Source organism: Balaenoptera borealis (assembly GCF_965194805.1).
Source record: "Balaenoptera borealis genome assembly, chromosome: 5".
In the NCBI taxonomy this organism is placed as follows: Eukaryota; Metazoa; Chordata; class Mammalia; order Artiodactyla; family Balaenopteridae; genus Balaenoptera; species Balaenoptera borealis.
Genome location: NC_138862.1, coordinates 137,526,213 through 137,550,324, shown reverse-complemented (window position 1 = coordinate 137,550,324; position 24,112 = coordinate 137,526,213). Strand labels below are relative to the sequence as shown.

General features: G+C 36.7%; 1 protein-coding gene across 20 annotated transcripts in view; it reads left to right on the top strand.

Annotated features, from left to right (window-relative positions):
- TBC1D5 (TBC1 domain family member 5) overlaps positions 1–24,112 on the top strand; it is a 530,543-nt gene that overhangs the window by 361,257 nt on the left and 145,174 nt on the right. For all 20 annotated transcript variants that reach the window (XM_082392668.1, XM_082392665.1, XM_082392670.1 and 17 more), the window contains one exon: positions 23,115–23,257. In XM_082392668.1, the coding sequence (XP_082248794.1) occupies positions 23,115–23,257 (143 nt within the window). The remainder of the gene's footprint in view (positions 1–23,114; positions 23,258–24,112) is intronic.

Here is a 24,112-nt window from a genome sequence, read left to right as displayed (position 1 = left end):
TGGTTAAGTGAGAGAGATTGATCTCTAGCTTGACCAAGAAGAAAGGTGGGAAGGATGGGTGTGAGTGCTGGTAATTTTGTGGGCTTTTACTCTGAGATGATACGCTGTTAGAGAAATTTGAGCAGAGGCATGGCATTATCTGACTTACCTTTTGAAAGGAGCACCTTGCAATCAGCGATGAGAGTCGACTGTAGGAAGACAAGGGCAGAAGCAAAGAAATCAGTTAAGAAGGTATTGAAATAATAATCATTTTCTACTAGAAGTAATTTTCTACTACCAAATAAGATCCATGAAGATAGAGATTTTTCTCTGTCTCGATTACTGCCAAAACCTCACCATTTATAACAGAAGTTGGCATATATTTGCCTCTCAAATTTTTTTCTTCCAGTTTTATTGAGATGTAATTGACATACAGCACTGTATAAGTTTAAGCTGCATAACATAGTGATTTGACCTGCATACATTATGAAATGATTACCACGATAAGTTTAGTGGACATCCATCATCTCATATAGATACAAACTAAAAGAAAAGTACTTTTCCTTGTGATGAGAACTCTTAACATTTATATTAATCATGTTGTACATTACATCCCTATTACTTACGAATCTTATAACTGGAAGTTTGTGCTTTTGACTGCCTTCATCCAGTTCCACCTTCCCCACCGCCTACCTTTGGTAACCACAAATATGATCTCTTTTTCTGTGAGTTTGTCTGTTTGTTTCTGAATTTTAGTTGACCTATGATACTATGTTAGTTCTCAGTACTCAACATAGTGATTTGATATTTCTATACATTACAAAATGATCACCATGATAAGGCTGGTTACCATCTGTCATCATACAATGATGTTATGTTATTATTGACTAGATTTCCCATACTATACATTTCATCCCCGTGACTCATGTATTTTGTAACTGGAAGTTTGTACCTCTTAAGTTTCTTCACCTGTTTCACCCACCTCCCTCCCCTCTGGCAACCATTTGTTTGTTCTCTGCATCTGTGACTCTGTTTCTGTTTTGTTATAATTATTCATTTGTTTTGCTTTTTAGATTTCACATATAATAAGTTAGATCATATGGTAATTGTCTTGCTCTATCTGACTTCTTTCCCTTAGCATAATTCCCTCCAGGCCTATCCGTGTTGTTATAAAGGGCAATATTTCATTCTTTTTTATGTCTGAGTAATAGTCCATTGTATACATATATACTGAATCTTCTTTGCCCATTCATCTGTTGATGGACCCTTAGGTTGCTTTCATATCTTGGCTGTTGTAAATAATACTGCTGTGAATGTTGAGGTGCATATATCATTTCGAATTAGTGTTTTCATTTTCTTCAGATAAATACCTAGAAGTGGAATTTCTGCATCATACGGTAGTTCTGTTTTTAATTATTTGAGGAACCTCCACTCTGTTTTCCACAGTGGGTGCACAAATTTACATTCCCACCAAGAGTGCACAAGAGTTCCCTTTCTTTCACATTCTCGCCAGCACTTGGATATTATATTTTGAATATTAACCCCTTATGAGGTATATCATTTGCAAATATTTCTCCCATCCGGTAGGTGACTTTTTCATTTTATTACGTTTTCTTCACTGTGCAAAAGCTTTTTAGTTTGATGTAGTCCCATTTGTTTATTTTTGTTTTTGTTTCCCTTGCCTAAAGAGACAGATCTAAAAACGTATTGCTAAGACTGATGTCAAGAAGTGTACTGCCTGTGTTTTATTCTAGAAGTTTTATGGTTTCAGGCCTTATCTTTAAGTCCTTAATCCAATTTGAGTTTACTTTTGCATATGATGTGAGTAGTCCAGTTTGATTTTTTTGCATATAGCTGTCCAGTTTTCCCAACACCATTTATTGAGGAGGCTATACAAGCAGTGTACATCTGCATTGTATATTCTTGCCTCCTTTGTCATAGATTAATTTCCTGTTTAAGTGTGGGTTCGTTTCTGGGCTGTCTGTTCTGTTCCATTGATCTATGTGCCTGTATTTGTGCAAACACCATACTGTTTTGAGCACTGTAGCTTTGTAGTGTAGTTTGAAATCAGGGAGCATGATACCTCCAGCTTTGCTCTTCTTTCTCAAGATTTTTTCAGCTACTTGGGGTCTTTTGTGTTTCCATACAAATTTTAGAATTTTTGTGCCAGTTCTGTAAAAAAATGTCATTAGTCTTGGTAGGGATTGCATTGAATCTGTAGATTGCCTTGGTTTGTATGGTCATTAATTCTTCCAGTCCATGAGCACAGTATTTCTTTGCATCCATTTATGTTCACTTTGATTTCTTTCATCAGTGTATTATAGTTTCCCAAGTATAGATCTTTCACCTCCTTTGTTAGATTTATTCCTTAGGTATTTTATTCTTTTTGATGCAATTGTAAATGGGATTGTTTTCGTTCTCTTTCTGATAGTTCATTGTTAGTGTATAGAAACACAGTAGATTTCTGAACATTAATTTTTTTCCTGCAACTTTACTGAATTCATTTATTCTAATAGTTTTTTGGTGGCTTTTTCTAGGATTTTCTTTATATAATATTGTGTCATCTGCAAACAGTGACCGTTTTACTTCTTCCTTTCCAATTTGGATGTCTTTTATTTCTTTTTCTTGTCAGATTGCTGTGGCTAGGACTACAATAGTTTGTTGAATAAAAGTGGCGAGAGTGGGCATCCTTTTTTTCTTCCTGATCTTAGAGGAAATGCTTTCATCTTTCACTGTTGAGTATGATGTTGGCTGAAGGCTTGTGATACATGGCTTTTATTATGTTGAAATATGTTCCCTCTACACCCACCTTGTTGAGAGTTTTTATCATAAATGGATGTTGAATTTTGTCAAAAGCTTTTTCTGCATCTACTGAGATGATCATATGATTTTTATTCCTCAGTTTGATAATATGATGTATCATATTGACTGATTTGCAGATATTGAACCATCCTTGCATCCCTTGGAGAAATCCCACTTGATCATGGTATATGATCCTTTTAATGTACTCTTGCATTCATAAATATTAGTTTGCTAATATTTTATTGAGGGCTTTTGCACCTATGTTCATCAGTGATATTGGCCTTTAAATTTTCTTTTTTGTGGTATCTTTCTCTGGTTTTAGTATCAGGGTGATGGTAGCCTTGTAGAATGAGTTCCAAAGTGTTTCTTGCTCTTCAATTTTTTGAAATAGTTTGAGATGGATAGGCATTAACTCTTCCTAAAATATTTGGTACACTTCACCTGTGATGCCATCTGGTCCTGGACTGTTGTTTATTGGGAGATTTTTTAAATTACTACTACTGATTCAGTTTCATTTCTGGTAATTGGTCTGTTCATGTTTTCTATTTCTTCCTGATTCAGTCTTAGGATATTGTATGTTTATGGGAATATATCCATTTCTTCTAGGTTGTCCCTTTAATTGGTATATAATGTCATAATAATCTCTTATCCTTTCTATTTCTGTGGTATCAGTTATAATTTCTCCTTTTCTATTTCTGATATTATTTATTTGGGTCCTCTCTCTTTTTTTCTTGATGAGTCTGGCTAAAAGTGTCTCACTTTTGTTTATCTTTTCAAAGAACCAGCTCTTAATTTCATTTAAGTTTTCTATTTTTTTAAGTCTCTACATGATTTATTTCTGCTCTGATCTTTATGACTTCTTTCCTTCTACTAACTTGCGTTTTTGTTGTTGTTGTTGTTGTTTTTCTTTTTCTAGTCCCTGTAGGTGTTAGGTTAGGTTGTCTATTTGAGATTTTTCTTGTTTCCTGAGGTAAGCTTGTATTGCTATAAACTTCCCTCATAGAACTGTTTTTGCTGTGTTCTTTAAATTTTGTATCATTGTGTTTCCATTTTCTTTTGATTTCCACTTTAGTTTCTTCAGTGACCCATTGGTTGTTCAGTAGCATATTGTTTAGTTTCCATGTGTTTGTGGTTCTTTTTTTTTCTTTTCCTTATAGGTGATTTCTAGTCTCATAGCATTGTGGTCAAATAAAATGCTTGATCTGATTTCAGTCTTCTTAAATTTATTGAGACCTGTTTTGTGGCATAGCATTTGATCTGTCCTGGAGAATGTTCCAAGTACTCTTGAATAATTTGTGTTCTGCTGTTTTGGGGTAGAACGTTCTATATATATCTATTAAGTCTGTCTAATCTAATGTGTCATTTAAGGCCAGTGTTTCCTTATTGATTTTTCTGTCTGGATGATCTGTCCATTCATGTAAGTGGGATGTTAAAGTCCCCTACTATTATTGTGTTACTGTCAATTTCTTTCTCTGTGTTTGTTAATATATGCTTTATGTATTTAGGTGCTTCTGAAGGCCCTCAAGTATTTTTTTCATTAAATGAAAGACTAATTTTAAAAATTAAATGAATATTTGGTTAATCAAAGTGGAAGATGATGGTGGTAGCATCAGTAAAGTTGGTATCAAGGTGGAAGACCGGGATGCTATCATTAAAATTGGTGACAAAAGGTCAGATTATGAATATGTTTTGAAGATAAAACTCAAAAGGATTTGCTGTGGACTAAATGTGGGGTATGAGAGGAAAAGAAATAAAGGAAGATTCCAAGTTTTTTGGTCCCTGAGCAACTAGAAGTGTGGAGTTGCTGTTTGCTGAGTTAGGAAAAGTAGTGAGAGGGTTAGGAGTTTGGTGTTGGATATTTTCAGTTTGAGATGACTTTTTATAATATTCAAGTAGAGAGGTTCTGTTTCCAGGTAGGATGGAGCAAGCACACTCTACTCTGTCTCTGCCACTGAATGCAGCTAAAAACCTTTTCAGAATAAATGGGATAGCCACTTGAGAACTCTGGGAGGTAAATAATACAGGCTTGGGCTTCCCTAGTGGCGCAGTGGTTAAGAATCTGCCTGCCAATGCAGGAGACATGGGTTCGAGCCCTGCTCTGGGAAGATCCCACATGCCGCGGAGCAACTAAGCCCGTGAGCCACAACTACTGAGCCTGCGCGTCTGGAGCCTGTGCTCTGCAACGGGAGAGGCCGCAACAGTGAGAGGCCCACGCACCGCGATGAAGAGTGGATCCTGCTCGCCACAACTGGAGAAAGCCCTCACACAGAAACGAAGACCCAACACAGCCAATAAATAAATAAATAAATTTATAAAAAAAAAATAATAATACAAGCTTACTGGAGAACACCAGAATTTGAAGTACCACCAAAGTGGCAGTGACTTTGTCATTTCTTACCCTCCAGTGTCCCTGTCTAGATAGAACACAGCTCTGGTGTCTTGGAATAGTTATTTCAGGTTTTCTCTTTATCAGTGTTCTGAATATCAAGACAAATTTTCCCCTCATCTATAAAGTATATTTTTGTGTAGTAGTACCTGTGTATATTTCCATGAGATTACTTAATGTTCCTCAAATTTCCTCCTTACACTTTACATGTCTAATGCTCTAGGAAATGAGTACAGTCACACAGAATTTATCTATTTCACCATTTTTCCCCACTTTGTAATACTAACATGGGTGGGGTTTTTAAAAATTCATTATTTACTTATTGACCTTTTGGGTTTTGTTTGTTTAGCGTTCAAGGTCTTTGTGACTCAGTTTGCTTGTATCTGTCTTCTTTTGATTCAAGTTTTTTGAAGTATAGTTTGACAAAAACATACATTTGCACTACAGTCAGTACTTAGAAGTAATTTTTCAATTAAAAAATTTCTCTTACGCCCCTTTGTTATCATTCCCTCCCTCAACTCCAGTCCCTGCCAGCACTGATATTTTCAGTCTGTCTCTATAGTTTTGCCTTTTCTAGAATATCATATATATAGAATCATGTAGTATATAGCTTTTTAAGTCTGGTTTCTTTCACTTATCATAAGACATTTAAGATTCATCCATGTTGTTGCTTGTATCGGTAACTCATTGCTTTTTGTTACTGAGTAGTATTACAATGTTTGGATGTACCACAGTTTGTTTATTCTTACTCCAGTTGAAGAACATTTGGGTTTTTCCAGTTTGAGTCAATTATGAAAAAAACACTATAAATATTTATGTACAGCTGTTTATGTGAACTTAGTGTTTGCTCCTCTTGGATAAATATCAAGGATATGGACACTGGTTTGTTTGGTAAATATATGTTTAACTTTATAAGAAACTGCCAAGGGGCTTTCAAACTGCTTTTCAAAATGAGTATTCCACCAGTAGTGTATGAGGATTTCAGTTGTATCCTTGTCACCACTTGGTTTTGTCATTTTTTTAAAAGCCATTCTTGTGATTATGTAGTGGTAGCTCATTGTGGTTGTAATTTGTATTTCCGTAATTATTAATCATTTTGAGTACCTTTTCATACGTTTGTTATTCACATCTCTTTGGTGAAGTGCCTGTTGACATCTCGTGATTTTAAAAAATTGAGGTATTTGTTTATTACAGTTGAGTTATGAGAGTTATTTGCATATTCCCTTTTTCAATACATATTTTGTAAACATTTTCTCCCAATGTGTTGCCCATGTTTTCATTTTCTTAACAGTGTCTTTCAAAGAGACATTTTTAATTTTGGTAAAGGTCAATTTCATTTTTTCCTTTTATGGTTAGCGTTTTCTGTATCCTAAGAAATCTTTGCATGTATCAATATCACAAAATTTTCTCTTACTTATTTTCAAGACATTTTACAATTCTTGCCTTTACATCTGTTATCCATTTTAAGTTAATTTTTGTGTAAAGTGTGAAATATAGTTCTAAGCTTAATTGTTTTATAGTGGATGTGCAATTATTCCAACATTGTTTGTGAAAAGAGCATTTTTTCACAATTGACTTTCCTTACCATCTTTAGTGAAATCAATTGAAAATATGTGTAGGTCTATTTCCAAACTGTGTACTCTGTTCTGTTGATCTAGGTAATAATGGAAATTATGGAAATTATGTAGTAGGACTCTTCCAACTTCGCTTTTTCTTTTTAAAATTGTTTTGGTTATTCTTAATCCTCTGCCTTTCCATTCATATTTTAGAACCAGCTTGTAATTTCACCGGAAATCTTGCTGGAATTTTGATAATGATTATACTAAGTCTATAAAATCAGCTTTAGGAAAACAGACATCTTGCAGTATTGACTCTTCTAGCCAATACACAGAGTGTATCTCTCCATTTATTTAGGTCTTCATTGATTTCTCTCATTATTTTTTGATAGTTTTCAGCTTATAAATATTACGCTTATTATCCCTAAATATTGGGTTGGCCAAAAAGTTCGTTCGGTTTTAAGTAAAAACAAAAGACCCATTTTTCATATTCACGAAGAACTTTATTGAACAACGTATTCACTGACCGAATGAACTTTTTGGCCGACCCAATACTTTATGATTTGGGGGTGCTGATTCTTTTAATTTCAATTTCTAGGTGTTTATTCCTAGTATGTAAAAATGTAACTGATTTTGGTATATTGACCTGTATCCTTTCTGAAATTACTTACTAGCTTAAGTAGCTTCTTTATAGATTGTTTGGGATTTTGTTTGAAAATTATTTCATCTGCAGTTACAGATCACTTTATTTCTTCCTGTCTGATCTCTGTGCCTTTTGTATACAACCTGATAATATTTTGTTAAGGATCTTCCTGCTTATGGTTGTGGTGGATATTGGTCTGCATTTTCTTTCTTTGGGATCTCAGTAATGCTGGCTTCAATATGAGTTTCTGCTTCTTTCATATTTTTAGGAAGAATTTGTGTAAAACTGGTCTTATTCCTTTCTGGTATGTTTAGTTGTATGTCACATTTTACTATTTTTTTCTCATCATTTGTGGGTTTTTCTAATGCTGTGCACTTTGAATGTTATGTTGTTGAATTTCTGAATTTTGTGGTCTTCCTTTAGAAGAATGTTGAGTTTACTTTTGGCAGTCTGTTAAATTACTTTTGGATCATCTTGATCTTTTTGATACTTGTTTTTAGACTTTTTTTTAAGTATGGTTCTAATGTATCCTCTACCCAAGGGCCAATTTAACCCTACTACTAAGACATAGCACTTTGGGGATTTCCACTGGATTCCCTGTGTATACACCAATTTCTCTCAAGCCTGTTTAGTCAGAACGTGGATGTTTCCCAGCCTTGTAAAACCTTCTTGCAATTTTTACACTCCCCAGTAGGAGTTCTTTCTCTGATAGTTTTTCTTTGCTGAGCCTACTAGAGTTTTACCCTACATACGCACACCTTAGTATTCAGCAAAAAAGTTAAGGCGATCCCCTGGTGCAGACCTCCGAGTTCTTTCTCTGTATAACTTTCTCCTTTAAAGGTAACATATCCTGCAGACTTCCCTCAGCCTTTCTGTCTTCTCAAACCAGCAAGACCAATGCACATTGCTTTGGGTTTCCCCATCCTGCTATGTGCTCTCAAAAGTACTTCCAGGCAGAAAACCAGTTACAGAGATCCCCTTGTTTTCTTTTCCCCCTTACATTAGGGATCATGGTGCTGTGCTGCCTGTTTTCTTATGTCTGCGTGTTTCATATATTTTATCCAGTTTTACGTGTCATATCAGCTATTGCAGCAAGGTCTGAAAGGGAAATTATTTTAAGAAATAAAATAAAACAACCCTACTCTAAGAAAATCACCTCTAAAACAAAGGAAACTGAAACAGATTGAAAATAAAACAATTTGCACAGGCATACTAACAAAAGCAAATGAAAATGAGGTATAATAATATTCATATCAGACAGGATGAATTTAAAGCAAATAGCATTGAATGAGATAAATGAGAACATCTTATGATTGTGAAAAAGTTACAATTTATAATGAAGAGCTTTCTTTAATCATTGTATACCTCCCCGCCCCCCCTTGTAAAAAAGCCCCTCAGAATTTATAATGTAACAGTTGCAGGAAATATAAGGAGAAATACATAGAAATACGATAGTAATAAATGACTTGTACCTCTCTTCATCCATGGTAAATCAGGCCAACTCACTCTAAAGTAGGGATGTAGAGAACCTAACTATTCACATTGAATGTCAGACCTAAGTAATATATATCGAACTCTATATACTAGAAACAGAGAATGAAATTAATGTATCCATAGAATATTTATTTTTAAAGTAGCCACAAAGAAAAGTTTTGGTAAATTTCACATAGTAGAAAGTTGTATTCTTTGACGACAACACTTGAGATTAATAACAAAAATAGAAAACAACCCCCAGACAAACCTATCACTGAAAATATTAAAACTCTCTTTACTCTTGTATTAAAAGGAAACCAAAATTGAAATTGTGTAATTTCTAGAAAATAATGATAATTAAAGTATATTGATCAGAACTTATCGGTTTTGACTAAAACAATACTCTTAGAAGTTCTTAGCCTGATACTCTTAAATTACTAAACAAAAAAGGAATAAAAATATGTGAATCAGACATTCATCTCGAGTAGTGAGGAAAATAACAGCAAAATAAATCTAAAGAAAACAAAATGAAGAAATTAAAATTAAAAGTTATGAATTGATAAGAAAACATAAATGACACAAGCTAGTATACATACAAACTTTCTTTGGGGGGGAAATAAGTAACAAACATTTTTGCATGGTTTACGTAGTTTAAAATAATAAAATAGAAAAATATAAAATATACATGTACAAATTAAAAATAAATCACAAAAGGTGCAAATTTCCAGTTGTCAAATGAATAAGTCTTGGGAATGCAGCATACAGCATGTGATTATAGTTAATAATACTGTATTGCATGTTGAAAAGTAGATAGGAGAGTAGATCTTCAAAGTTCTAGTCACAAGAAAAAAATTGTAACTATGTATGGTGACAGATATTAACTTGATTTATTGTGGTGATCATTTTGCAGTATATACAAGTATTGAACCATCGTGTTGTACACTTGAAACTAATATAATATTATGTCAGTTATACCTCAATTTAAAAAGCAAACATAAATAAAATTTAATTACAAAAAATTTGTTTTTAATTTTATACATTCAGGTATAGCCAGGAATGTTCTGGAATAAACTTGTCATTAGCCCCATCCCCTGTTAAAATGTGTTGTAAAGATACCATACTTATAACAGTTTGGAATTGGTAAAGGGTCAATACATATAGGACCCTCAGTACATATGGGAATTTTTATGTATGATAAAAGTAGAATTTCAAATCAATAGAAAAATAATGGATTATTTAATAGTACAGTTTTTAGAACTAACTAGCTATTTGGTAAACCATGAAACTGTATCTCTATTTTTGCACCAAAATAATTTCTGGGTAGATCAGTGATATAAACAAAACTGGAATAAAATTATTATTTTTATATTCTTAGGTGGAATATTCAAATACCCATAAACCATAAAGAAAAAAGTTTGGTAAATTTGACAACATTACAATAAAATTTCTGCCTGGGTAAAGAGACCTCCCTGTAGCCTGAGAGAGATGGAAAAAGAGGTCACTGAAACTTTCTTGGTCCCTGGTAGCTTTTGGGCCCAGAACTATATTCTGTTATATAACTCTTAAGTAGGGGCTTCAAACTTGAGCTTGCATCAGAATCACCCAGAGGGCTTGTTCAGATTCTGCCAGGATTTCCGGTTTAGTAGATATGGATGGGGAATGTCCCAAAATTTGCAGTTTGAAGAAATTCTCAGGTAGTGCTGATGCTACTGGTCCAGGGACCACACTTTGAAAACCACTGTTTTACTGTGTTCCCAAATGCCCCCTTTTTTCCTGAGATCATTCACTTCTGCTCTCTGTAATCAAAGAGTCCAAAATCAAACTAAAGTGTTGAGGTAACATGAAGTAAACCATTTCCTCCTTTCCAAGATATACTGTGCTTTCAAGCACAAAGACCCATACAGAGATAATCAGTGCAGCATCATGTGTAATAACAAAGGGAGAAATCTAAATGCCCTCAAAATAAAAGAACTGGTTGAATCATGATACGTCCACTCAGTGGAATACTGTGCAACCACAAAAAAGGATAAAGTATTTCTATAAATGCTGATTTGGAATGCTCTCCATTTTAACAATCATATTGTTAAATTTTAAAATGCATGGTATAGTATGTTCCCATGTCTGTTTTTAAATTTATTTATTTATTATTTATTTTTGGCTGTGTTGGGTCTTCGTTTCTGTGCGAGGGCTTTCTCTAGTTGTGGCAAGCGGGGGCCACTCTTCATCGCGGTGCGCGGGCCTCTCACTATCGCGGCCTCTCATTGCGGAGCACAGGCTCCAGACGCGCAGGCTCAGTAGTTGTGGCTCACGGGCCTAGTTGCTCCGCGGCATGTGGGATCCTCCCAGACCAGGGCTCGAACCCGTGTCCCCTGCATTGGCAGGCAGATTCTCAACCACTGCGCCACCAGGGAAGCCCCCCATGTCTGTTTTTAAAAGGCGTATGCATACCTAGAAGTGCCTCTGTGTTATGGAAGCACATTGGCTGCACTTAGGAAGGTGGGTTCAGAGGGAGTGGGTCAAGGAATAGTAAGGGAAATTACTTCTCACTGTATGTCCCGTTACACGTTAAAATTATTTTTCACCTTGCAAAAAGTTATTCAAAATTAACAAAATAATAACCCCACGTAGTTTTCACTGTAATTCACAGGAAATAGAAGAATTTTGGAAGTGGGGACACTGGTAAGACAGGAGGCTGTGGCCAGAGCAGCATTTCCGCCTTTGAGATCGTGGATTTGTAGCTTCTCAGAACCAGCTCTCAGCCACAGTAACTGCTAGCTGATGTGCAAAGGAAATGAGTATTGTTGATAAAAATAAAGTTAAAGTGTTTTACGGGATGTTTTTGTGCTTCATATGTGAGTTGCTTTACGAGCAGATTAATTTATGAACGTATTATGTACCATGATGCCCTCAGTAAGCCAGACTTCACTGAGTTTCTGTTCTCTCCGTTAGCCCAATATACAATCTAGACCTCATAAGTCTTTCTAAAATAGGCTGACCAAAAGTGGCAATTAATTTTTCTTTGTAAGTTCTTAGTTCTCTATAGTTTCCTTAATGAGTTTCCTTGAAAGGAAGCACTCTAAATCTTGTAGGGTCCTGTAGCTGTAATTACCACTGTATTGTATGTAACTGGAGTGCTCGTGAAATAGCTGATCATGATTTATCAAAATAAGTCCTTCAGAAAGCTCCATTTCTTCTACTCAGAAAAATTTAGTGACCACACTGGTGATAGATAGCAAGAGTAGATACCGTGCATTCTGAGTCTTGTGACTCAGACATGAATGTGAAGGTGTGTTTTTAAAATATAAATCTGAATTAGGTATCCTTTAGGAATTATAGAGGAGAATTCAGAGGATTATAAAAACGTAGGTGGAACACTGAGCTTGGAGCTAAAGTACCATTGTCTAAATCTACAGTCTGCTTTTGACTGGGGTGTGCTCAGGCTGGGCCATGGGCCTCTGTTGGGACATCTGTAACATGCGGGTGCCTGCCCTGCCTGTTTGGACCCATCATTCTGTACTGGAGGCTCAACAAAGTCATCACCTGTCTCTGGAACATGCAGTTTTCCCACAGGTGATTTTAATGCCTATATTCCACAGACCACTTGAAGAAATACCACTTTTAGAGAGTTAAGGCTAATTTTTAGATCATGTATTTGGTAGTACTTCTAGAAATCAAAAAAGTTATATAAATGCATGATATTTGCCATTATCATTATAAATTATGAAATCTACACATAAGAAAATGCATTTTTTTTTTTTGCTTGGTGTATATTTGTCCCTAATTTTTAAAAATGTACACACACACACACTGTTGATTATAAAGTTGTTTGGGCACTAAACTTCAGCTGTTAGCTAGGGAGCTAGGGATAAAGTGGAGTAGCCCACCCCTCTTTAACCCTCTTTTGTTCCCATTTTGCTTCCATTACTAGAGAAGGGTAACTGTGACGGTTTGAGTTGGACTATGGGGGTGTTGACTGCCCTTCTCCCTCACTGACTCCTGCCCCCTTGTAAGTCAGCTGGGCCCCGTGCACATACATTCTGCTCTTCATTTATCTGCATTAATGGACAGGAACCAGGGCACATATGATCCCAAATGGTGGCTAATCCAAAAACAATTAATACTTGACTTTGAAATGTATTTAGTGGTGTTTTAAATTGTTTTTACCTTCCTAACTATATTGTGCTAATGTTGCCATTAGTTTGCATTCCCTGAACATACCCTGGTTGATTGGGGCACTTAGTGGGGAGGGGGCACAGAAAAATACAGAGTGATTGTGGGAACCCAGATTGGTAGGGCTTTGACTGAATAGAATTTTACTTTGGATAATTTCCATGTTAATGATTGAAAGTCGTCAGCATCTCATCCCGTCTAGGGCCTAGCACAGTGCCTGCTACACAGTTGAATTTCAGGAAATACATGTTAAATGAAGATCCTGGGTGTTTTTCAAAGCAGCCTTACTTACGGTCAGATCAGGGCTAGCCTGAGCCAGGAAAGGAAGTCAGTGAAGGATGTCCACCGCCCTCTCCCCAGCTGTTCCATCTCAAGCTTAGTGAAGGTGAGTATTGCCAATCATGGACACTTTTCCAATTTAGGGCTGAATTATAGGCTGTTCAACCAGCTGAGCCACAAAGATTAGCTCCTCAGTAGCAGAGACTTAATCCAGGAAGAAAGAAGATATGCTATTCCTTTAAAATGCAAGGAGATAATTTGAAATAGGCACAAAGAGGCTGTGTATTCCTTTCAGTAGAGTATAACTTTCCATGGCAATATAAACCTCTAAAGTAAAATAAACAGTAACATAGAGCATGACTTCTTAATTTAAGGTCCATGGATCAGCTAAACTCCTGAAATGACTTGCACATGAGTATGTGTGTGGATGTGTGTATATTTTAGGGGAGAGGGTTCATCAACTTGATTGAATTCTCAAAGGGGTCCACAACTCCTCTCTAATTATATAGAGAATAGAATTTAGGTTTCACTATTTCATGCTTTCCATAAAGCTTTGTAAAGAGGGAAACAAAACACGCATTGCCACTGCCTCTCTATCTTGTCTCCCTTTAGACTTCAGAACTACCCGAGAAAGTAATGTTGTGAAACTGAAACTGTAGCTGGTTCTAGACTAGGCATGGGTGTAGGCCGAGCAGCCTGGAGTCGGTAAAGAAAGACTGAGTGAGAAAGTGAACACTGGCCGGGCAATCTAGGACAAGAGAGCACTGACCTGTGCAAGAAGCCAAGCCACAACCTCTGCAGCAAAATCAGCCCGGAACAGTCAGGACTTGGTCAGTGACTGCCAACTCCCCTATTTTTGCCTGCTTCCAGCTCAGGACCAACCAGAGAAAGCTAATATGCTCCCCAAATCAATCACAAATGAGGCTCCTCCTCTGGTCAGCCCAGCGCCATCCTTATAGCCTCCAATCAGGCAGACCTGAAACCTTCTCTTTGATTCACTATAAAGCTTTCTCACTCCCCTGACTGCTTTTGATCCTTTGCCAAACACAAGTGATGGTAGCTGATTCCCTTGCTATAGCAAGCTTTGAATAAATAGCCTCCGCTTGTCCTTATTTGGGTGGTCTTCCTTTGTTTCAACTGTGCGTGGAGGTCTGAGAGGTTCCAGGGAAACTCCCTTATCCTGAAATCTCTCTTCTACCAGGTAATCGTGGGGCTGGTAGTAATGATACCATTGGGGTAGACATCTCTTACTGTTTAGCTCTTTATCTTTCCAGGTAAAACATTTTAAATGCATGTTTTCTTTTAGAGACAGATCCGTCTGAGCAAACTGATAGTGCAGAACCTCGGGGTGAGAATGGTTCATGGGTCACACAGAAGAGAAAACACCAAATCGTTGGCCATTCAGCCAGGCTCCCAGTATTGTAGGGCTTCTGCATGGGGAGTAGGAGAGTGCCCTTTTGGGTCCTGGCGGCGCTGGGATTCTCTGCCCCTTGTATGCACTGGCCACTCCCCTCCTTGCAGCTAGCTTATAGGCCGTGTCCTGTCCCATCCCAACTCTCACCTCGTTAGAGCTGATCACCAGAGAACCCAGCAGAGTCATCAACTCAGGGCTAAACACAGAGGGCCTCAAACGTAAGAGTGTTCGCTCTACCTTCAACTGCAATTGTATGTAACCATCATAGTAAATTTATGTTTAAAAAACATTGACCTATAAATGTTAACTTTTAAAATGTCACAATTTTTATGGCTTTGTTCTGGCATTTCTTCATCTTGTAATATACTGGGAGTTAAACAAAATCAGAGCGGCCCAGTTTCTCCTAACCTTTGGGAGGCCTTCTCCCTCTCCCGAATGTCTGTGTCTCTCCTTTTTATTGGATCGTGTTTTTATAGTGATGTTTTCCTGGGGGCAAGAAGTATGGATATTACTAGAGATAGACTGTTAAGAGAGGCTTGGCTGTGTGTGCTTTGTGTCCCAGCCATTAGATGTTTCATGGCCACTGGTCCACGCAACCACTGCGTAAGCTGATTAGAAGACCCCCGCCCAGGACTAAGAGGAGATGTGAACAGAAACCAGAAGCTTGTTTCGTGACCCTCACACTGTGGTCTGTGGGTCAGCGGCACCAGCAGCTCCAGGGAACTAGTTGAGAACGCACGTGCTCGGGCCCCGTCTGAACCTCGGGATCAGAACCTGAGACCATGAGGATGGGTCCTGGCAATCTGTGTCTTAATACGCCCTCCAGGCAAGTCTGATGCATACTGAAGTTTGAGACCATTACCCTAGTTAGAAGAGTCATCCAATAGTTTAAGCCTTTTCTCTCCTCCTAGGATAACATTATACGTGGATGCATGGTGGATTTTAGGAGCCCTGACAGCTGGCACCAAAATGAGTAGGAAACAGGGAACTGTCACCTAGTCCATGGCTTCCAAAACTTTAATATACACAGAGATCACCTGTAGGCCTGGTTAAAATGAAGAGTCTGATCCAGTAGGACTATATTGGGGACTTGGGAGTCTGCATTTCTAACAAGCTCCCCAGTGTTGGGGCCAGTCCTAGGACCACATTTTGAGGGCAGGGTCCTGGAAGACTACAGGCCCCAGCTGCAGAGCATCTGAGGTGTAGGCAAGCAGGGAGCCAGAGTACAGGAAGTGAAGGGAGAAAGTCCAAGAGAGAGGGCTTAGGAGGCCTTGATCGATTCCTTCATAGGTGTGATCACTTACTATTCAGTATGTGTGTCCAGGGATCCCTACAGAGATGAGAGCAGCTCAGGGGAATGGAATGTCAGATGAGCAGCTAGGAAACGTATGAGAGATCAAGGATGCAGGCTCAAGATCAAGAAGATCACTGGTTAACAAGAGCTGACCTGGGAAGGAGGATTCATATTAATTTAATAAACATTTGTTCACTCCCCTACTCTGTCCAACACCAAATAACCTCAAGGAGCTTGTGATCTGCTGGAGAAGGAAGAGAAACCAAACCAACCTATCAGTAATTAACCCTTTAGCTGGGATCTGTTTATCAGTGCCTTTATCTCTGGGCAGTGTGATTGGGGAACAGAATAGATATGGAACCTGCAAACATCAGGCCTGAGTGATGCACTTGTCCTAGCCTCCGAACAGCTAGGCAGGGTCGGGGCGCCTTGTGCGATGGCGGGGAAGGGGAGAAGGAAGAGAGGGCCGGAGAAAACCACCCCCAGAAGGTGCTTACAGCTACAGGTAAGTGGTAAGAAGTCATAGGAAACCAGGCACCGCTGCTGCCTCTTAGGAAGGGGCTCAGTCTGACTCTCTTCATGACGTGTGACCGGTCTGCAGACGTGCGGTCTTACATCCACCCTGAATCACATGGATCCTGATATTTCTTAGTTTAGTGTTATACCTTATGTTAGTTCCTCCAACAATATATATGAGTGTATTAGGAGATTTATGCAGAGGAAATTGAAAAGTGTTATTCAGTGAGGCTAAGATTTCATTGGTATGTGAAATAGCCTATGACAATTTCAAAAAAAATAAGTCACACAAGGTTTGTTTTGTTTTTTAATGAGTTTCAGATTAGGAAGGATAGGAGCAATTATTTTTAGGAAGCCTGTGTGTGCTCTTTCGGAAAACCGACTTGCTCATAACTCCCTTTCCTGAAGATAAAATGACAGAACAAAGCCTATTTATAGACTTCCGAGAAGTAAGACTTGTTTGTAGTATAAATAAACACTAGTATTCACAGAGCCTAAAATTAATTGTCCCAACGCGACCGCCAACCGTCCATGAATTCTTCGTGCTGTTTGTTATTCATAGGTCGGAGTGGCTTCCAAGTAATTTTCTCAAGGAGGTGCCCAGTAGCTCACTTGTAGTGGAGCCCAAGTAAGTGATCGGGTAGAGAGATTACTTCTTAGCAGCTTTTACCCCCCTGTTCTCTTGAGTCAGGGCTATGATTCCAGCTGCACCCTGGTTGGAGTGTACAATAGGATTCTCAGTGAGAGCACATCCTATTCATACAACTAAATCGATATTGGAGTATGACCACCTTTCAATAGCTTTATTTGAACTTGCTGGTAAATCATACATCCTAAAATTACTCCTCGATATACCATACTTGTAATCCAAATGGCAGGTCTACCTCTAGAAGTGTGTGTGTGTGTGTGTGTGTGTGTGTGTGTGTGTGTGTGAGAGAGAGAGAGAGAGAGAGAGAGGGAGAGAGAGAGAGAATGTTCAAGGATTATACAGCCTCAAGACATGTGATGGTCATCCTCTGTGCCCCACACTCTCAGAGCATCTTGAACCTCTGAAAAAACATAGATACACAAGGCTCTGCTTTCCATTTAGGCTATTTTTGCAAAGGGTGTATTATAGTTGTTCTGACAAAACAGCTTCAGACCCTTGCCAAAGAGAATAAATTACAGTACGAATGGGTGATAATTATTAGGAACTTATTTTTGGAATAAGAAACCTTCCTTAATAAAGGGCTATGTACTGCCCACTGAAAGGAACAAAGAATTTTCCCCAAAGTAAAAAATACACTTTTAACAGTTCGTGTACTTATCCTGTGGGGGTTAAGTTAGGGTTAACACGTGTTCCCAGAAAGCCAAATTCAAGCTGGCTTCAACCTGCGTATTACAAGGAGCACTTAGAAAGCAAATTTGAGTTCCTTAAAGATAATAACTAATTTGAAGTTGCAGTTCCTTCTGTTTTTGCAGCAGAGTTTGATGGGCTTGATGTATTCAGATCTTTCTGTAACACATGTAGATCCCAAATATTTTTAAGAAGACCAAATTGAAACAGATTGAAAAAATAGCCAACAGGCTAAGCATCTTCCAATAATGTGTTCTGCAGAGCTGTCAGAAGAAGAATAAACATGAAATTGGGGGGGAAAATGATTTATTTTGGCTTCCATCTTTTGTGGCTTTGCTCTCCAAAGAAGTTAGAATTAAAGATGAGAATGCCTTGTGACCCTAATTATAATAACTACAATATTTGGTTCTAATTTTAAGACTGTTTTCACAGAGTTGACATAAAGGAAAACTCAGGGTAAATTAATTCAAAAAGAACTGAGTACAAAGGAACCCAGTATAAGAAGAGCCTAAATTCAGTCAAGGGAGGTGGCAGGCACAAAGATGGGAACTTTTGATTTGCTTTTGTTTTTCTCTGACACAAACACAGAATTTAGATTCTGTGTTTCTTCTCTACCAGGCATGGATTATTTAAAAATTAACTGTTAGTTTTGAAAAGTACAAGTGAACAGAAAGCAAAAGACAAAATTAATATCATTAAGCAAAACTCTAACATTGCTCTTTTGTGTTCCAGTATGCTTACCCAGTGATCACAGGTTACTCAAGATGCCCCTATAGTGTTTGTTAAATTAAATTGAGTATACCTTTTCCATTTTACTTGTTCTTCCAAGGTAGCTGTACCCATATCTCAGAAGAAAAAAGAAATGAAGGTCTAGTGTATAACCCACTGCAGCCATGTTGGATTAAGGCTATGTTTATTTAAGCCTCAGTCAAATTGTTTATTTAAACCTCAGTCAAATTGGTCATTTTCATAAACTGATCAGTAAAAAATGTATTTCTCTTGGTGTTTCCATGGGTCATTCACCAAGCAATAACACCATCAGGAATCACTGATCCCCAGGGGATAGCAGCTTAATTACACAGAAATTTAAAACTGAGACTAGTGGCATAAGTGCAGACATAGAGACTGTCCTGTCTTTGGGTGGTTTATTATTAAATTTAATACTTCAGAAGGTCTTTTTGGTTTGTGTAGATTTTAATTACTAAGTAAGTCTGGTAAAAAATGAATTATTGTATTATCACAAGTGATACAAGGTATAGGTTACGAGCATTGCAATCTGCAGGTGTAACATACATAAAGCAAGATTAATAGTATCAAGCAATTAAACTGAAGGTAAAAGAAAGGTTTAATGCTACCCTTAAGTGTAACTTAAACTCTTGCTAAATATTTTTAACTGCAATAAAAGCATGTTAATTTTAGGAGTGACTTCTTTGCAGGACCTCGTTTCTTAGAGTAAGTTTTCCTTTCTAGGAATACAAAAGCATACTGAAATAATTTCTATTGGTAACTCATTCCATAAAGAACTGATTTTTTTCTTGGTTTTTAAGCTCAATGAAGAAAGCCCAAAATAGCACAGGAAATTTTGTGTGTGGTGAATGTATGTATGAACTAAACCCAGTTGGGATAAAAATGATTAAATTATTGATAAGGTCATTGTTGGTCCCAAAGCGTTCCATTAGTCATACAGTGTACGCCTTAAATATTTTGAGAATTTGGCCTTAATTTTCCTATAATTGCAGATAAAATAGAGGAAACTATATTTTGCTTTAATGTAATATCCTTGCATGTACAGCTTATTAACAGTTTTATATAAAAGAAACATGCTAGGCACCTATTAATGAATTTTTTCCTTCCGTGTTTCTGGATCTTTTTCCACTTCCTGAATTATTTTTATGCTGCCATTAACCAGATGAATTCCTGTATTTCCAATTTAGCCACCTTTGCTTGTCAGTAGTGTGACAGGTGGCTTTACAGTGAGTTTAACAAGACCTTGGTAAACACGTAAAGCACTTCGCAAAGTGTACAGAGCTCTTGACAGAGAACTTTCTGGCTCACGCTCTCTCTCTCTGTCTCTCTCTCTATTTCCCTCTGTGTCTCTGTCTGTCTCTCTCTCTCTCTCACTCTCACACACACACACACACACACACACACACACACACACACACACTTTGGTCCTTGCCCTGGAATTATTTACCAGTGTACTTGGCAAGGTGAAACTTCAAAAATAAAGCAATGTAAAATATTTATAAAGCGGCACATCACAGATTACACATTAAATATGAAAGTACTGAAGACGTACATTCTGTGTGGTTTTGAAGGCATGTTTTATTCACTGTAGATTGCTAGGTGTCTGCAGTCCCCACTCCTGACAGCTCTGCGGTGGCAACTGCTGCACATATGTATCTGCAGGGTCGTTTTTGAAGCTAAGCTAACACAACCCCAAATGGCAGGAAAGTTGCAAGAGAAGGGGTTTGGGCAATAACTGGGCATTTTGTTATAGAAATAATAGGAATATAGATTATTTCTGAAAAGTAGGCTCCTTTGTTTTCGATGCATTATCTGTGATGAAACCAAAGATGTGATTGTCCATAAGAAAATGAGAGGAATTTGAACTTTAAGGAAGAGGGAAAAAGATAGCATTGTATTCTCATCTGTGGTGTGTATTAACCTTCATCAGTTTGGGGTTTTTTTTTTTTGATAAATGATATTTATTGTAATATGATAGATGTCACCTTTTTTCAAAAGGCATTTTGCTTTCAATAGGAGATAGCCTGGAAAACACACAGAAAAAATTTTCTCTACACGTAAGAAGGCCAAGCAAAAGCAATGTCTTTTTGGAAACAGCAGCAGCAGTTACCAAATGGGCTTATTCAAATAAGGAAAGCATTAAAATAACCTCCAGGAGGGAAGGGGCCACATTCAGGGCACAGTATTGTTTTATGGGTGTGATCCTTGAGTTTTGTACTGGCATCCAGATTTGAACCAGGAGGAATCGCTTAAATGTCAGAATTTGCAGTTTTCAAATTGCCAAAATTTGCCTATCCGTCAAACCAAGATAATTCTTAGTTATTTATTTACTTATGTTTTTCAGCGTTACTGAGGTATAATTGACACATACAATTGTAGGATATTTAGCATATGTCATTGTGATTTGATGTATGTGCACATCGTGAAAAGATTCCTCCATCTATTTAATTAACATAGCCATGATCTCACATATTTATCTTTTTTTTTTTGTGAGAACATTTAAGTTCTTTCTTTCTTAGCAATACAGTGATACAATGTATTGCTAAGATACAATGTATTGTATCTTATGTATTGTATTGTATTGCTAAGCAATACAATGTATTGCTATTGTACAGTGTACACTGTACACTGTATACAGTGTACCTTGTATCACTGATACAATACAGTGTTACCAACTATGGTCACCATGTTATACATTAGCCCCTCATCAGTTTTTTTCATTGATGAATGTTTCATCAGTTATGTCACTTGGATAACTGAATAACCATGTTCTATGTGATTTTAGTCACTTACTAATGCAGATATAGTTATCAGTTTAAAGGTCCTTTAAGCAGGTCCCCCAGATGGTTTAATCCAGGTACTTTTTGCTTTGCCCATTCTCTGGTTCCCTGACACTCTTTGCAAGACCAGTTAATTGTTTGTAATTAAGAAGAGCAACCTGTTTAATTTAGGGATATTTTGGTACTTCTTAAAACAGTAAATATTAGCATTTGTAATCTGAAAGAATTAGAAGTGTGTGGAGAAATAATGTTTCATTCTAAACCACATAAATAACAGGCATATTTGACAAAATATACATATATATATATTTTGTGTTAGTCACCTCTCATATGTTAGCAGTGAGGTAAGAATTGAACGGTAGATAAAAATTCTAAGCAATACTGTAACATTTTTTAAAGGATAAATGTCACTTAGACATTAAATTTCTTCCTGAAAAATTGATGTAACATAATTTAAGATGAAGTTGAAAATACAGCTTAATTATTCTGTTGATTAATTTGGTAATATGAATAAAAGAACTCAAATATTTGATCATATGGTTCCTAATAGACTGTGATATGTATGTGTGATTATACACTATTCTGTCACAGCTTTTTGATTCCTCCTTAAATGTAATACTCCCTGAAAAAAAAGTAGTATTTGAATTTTTTTTTTGGCCTCACTTTAACCTCACAGATGGTTATATTTGGTTTTGAATTTTTCAAGGAGGGAATATCTCTTAACTAATTTTTAAAGAATCTCCTCTATTCTGTACTATTTAGTGGTACTAGAAATTTAGAATTTTTGAGTCTTTGCTGTGTGCCAGAATCACATAGATTTCTAGCTGAAGTTCCTAGAGAAAGGCTTGTGTAAGGAAATTATAGCCATATATATAAAATTAGAAGTAAATGGATAAAAATACATCAAAATGAATTATTTTAATTTTCTTATAAGAATTAGATATAAATAGCTTAGCATTTGCTCGAAGTCTGAGGTGTTACTATTTATGATGTAGAATTACAGACGGACCTTGTTTAGTATCCCTGTTAGCTTCTTATGTCTGCTCTATAGCATCCGTGTCCATTTTCCTGGCCATAAAACTGCCTGTGTTTTGAAAACTACCCCCAGAAAGATAACCTCACTGGTAAGATATATCTATTCTGAAGTTAAAAATTAAGTATCATTATATGTTTCATTTGAAATAACTGTCCACGCTTGACAAAAACAGATATCTTTTGTTTTTTCCACATTTAATTTTAAAATGAATATTTTTACATAGGAGGGAAATGTGAGAACGCAGTTTTCTGTTTGGCTATAGTAATTTGTCATATGACCGTTTGCAAAAGTCTAGTTAACAAAAAAAGGTCAGTAATGATATAAAATTTTGGAATATTGTTATTTTTTAATTCATAACCTTACGTATGAGGCAACTATCAAACTACATTCATTTTTCTCTTTGCCTTTTTGAGATTTGTGATTTCTAATGCATATGAAAGATTTCTACCCTTTTCAAATATCATACTTGTGTTTTATACATATAGGAATAAAGTTTAATGATTGTGGCCTAGTTATAAAATTACAAAACTCATTTGAAAGCTTAAAACTTGGATTTCACTGTATTATATTTTTGATATATAATATTTGCTCAGTGTGATCAGTTAAAAATTATAGTTTTTTCACAGTCACAGGAGAAAATGATTCCTCTTTATATTACTCTCAAAAGTACTATTTTCTGAATTTGGGTTTTGTTTCTTCCCAGACGGTGGGTACGGCTGCTGTTTGGAAGAGAGTTCCCCCTGCAGGATCTTCTGGTGGTCTGGGATGCCTTGTTTGCAGATGGCCTCAGCCTGAGTTTGGTTGATTATATCTTCATAGCCATGTTACTCTACATCCGAGATGCTTGTAAGTGTTAATGACCTTGCTGACATTCAACTAAGTGGTCCTGATTTTTTAAACTGTGTTTCTTAAATACACTTTATCTTTTATTTTGAATTACCATACCTACATTTTTATAGTAGGCAGTATATTGACGTTTCAAAGGAACATACTAAATATGCTTTCTGTTAGTTAACCATGTACATATTGGGAGATGTGGGTGATTTTATCTTGAGAGAATTGAAATATTCTTCAGAACCGTTTTTCTAAAGACTTTACTCCTGCTTTAACCTCGTCATTACCCACATTTGTGAAACATACATATAAAAAGCCAGTATTTCAGATATGTTTAGAGCTCCACCTTCTGACAGGTAGGGAGTATTCAGGAATATTTATCAGGAGCTTGGAGCTGTTTTTATAGTATCTACAACTTGCCAATAAAAATTAAATATTACATTTAAAGATATTTTAACTTCTTCTCAGTTATATTTTGGCCAAATGTATTTCTCGGTGGAGTGCCAAATGGCAGATGTATTCCCACCTCATCAGATCTACCTTAGGGTGCTTGCTGAGCTGGAAAGCCAGTGCCTAACCCTTTGGAATGGTCCAATAATCCTCCGCTTGAAGAAAATAGCAAAGCATGTTTTAAATTTCAAAATACTTCAAATTGTTTTCCTTCTCAAAAAAATAATCAGTTCACAAAACCAGATTTGTAAGCCAAAATATAATTAGGAAAGATTGCACAAAGGGATGATGAAGTAGGAAATAAAAAACTACCATAAAAGTAGGACTTTGTCAGAAGAACATAAACTATTTGGAGTCATTCATAATCTTGACTGTTAAATTGCTGTGTGGTTCTCTTTCTTTGTTCATTAAATGCCA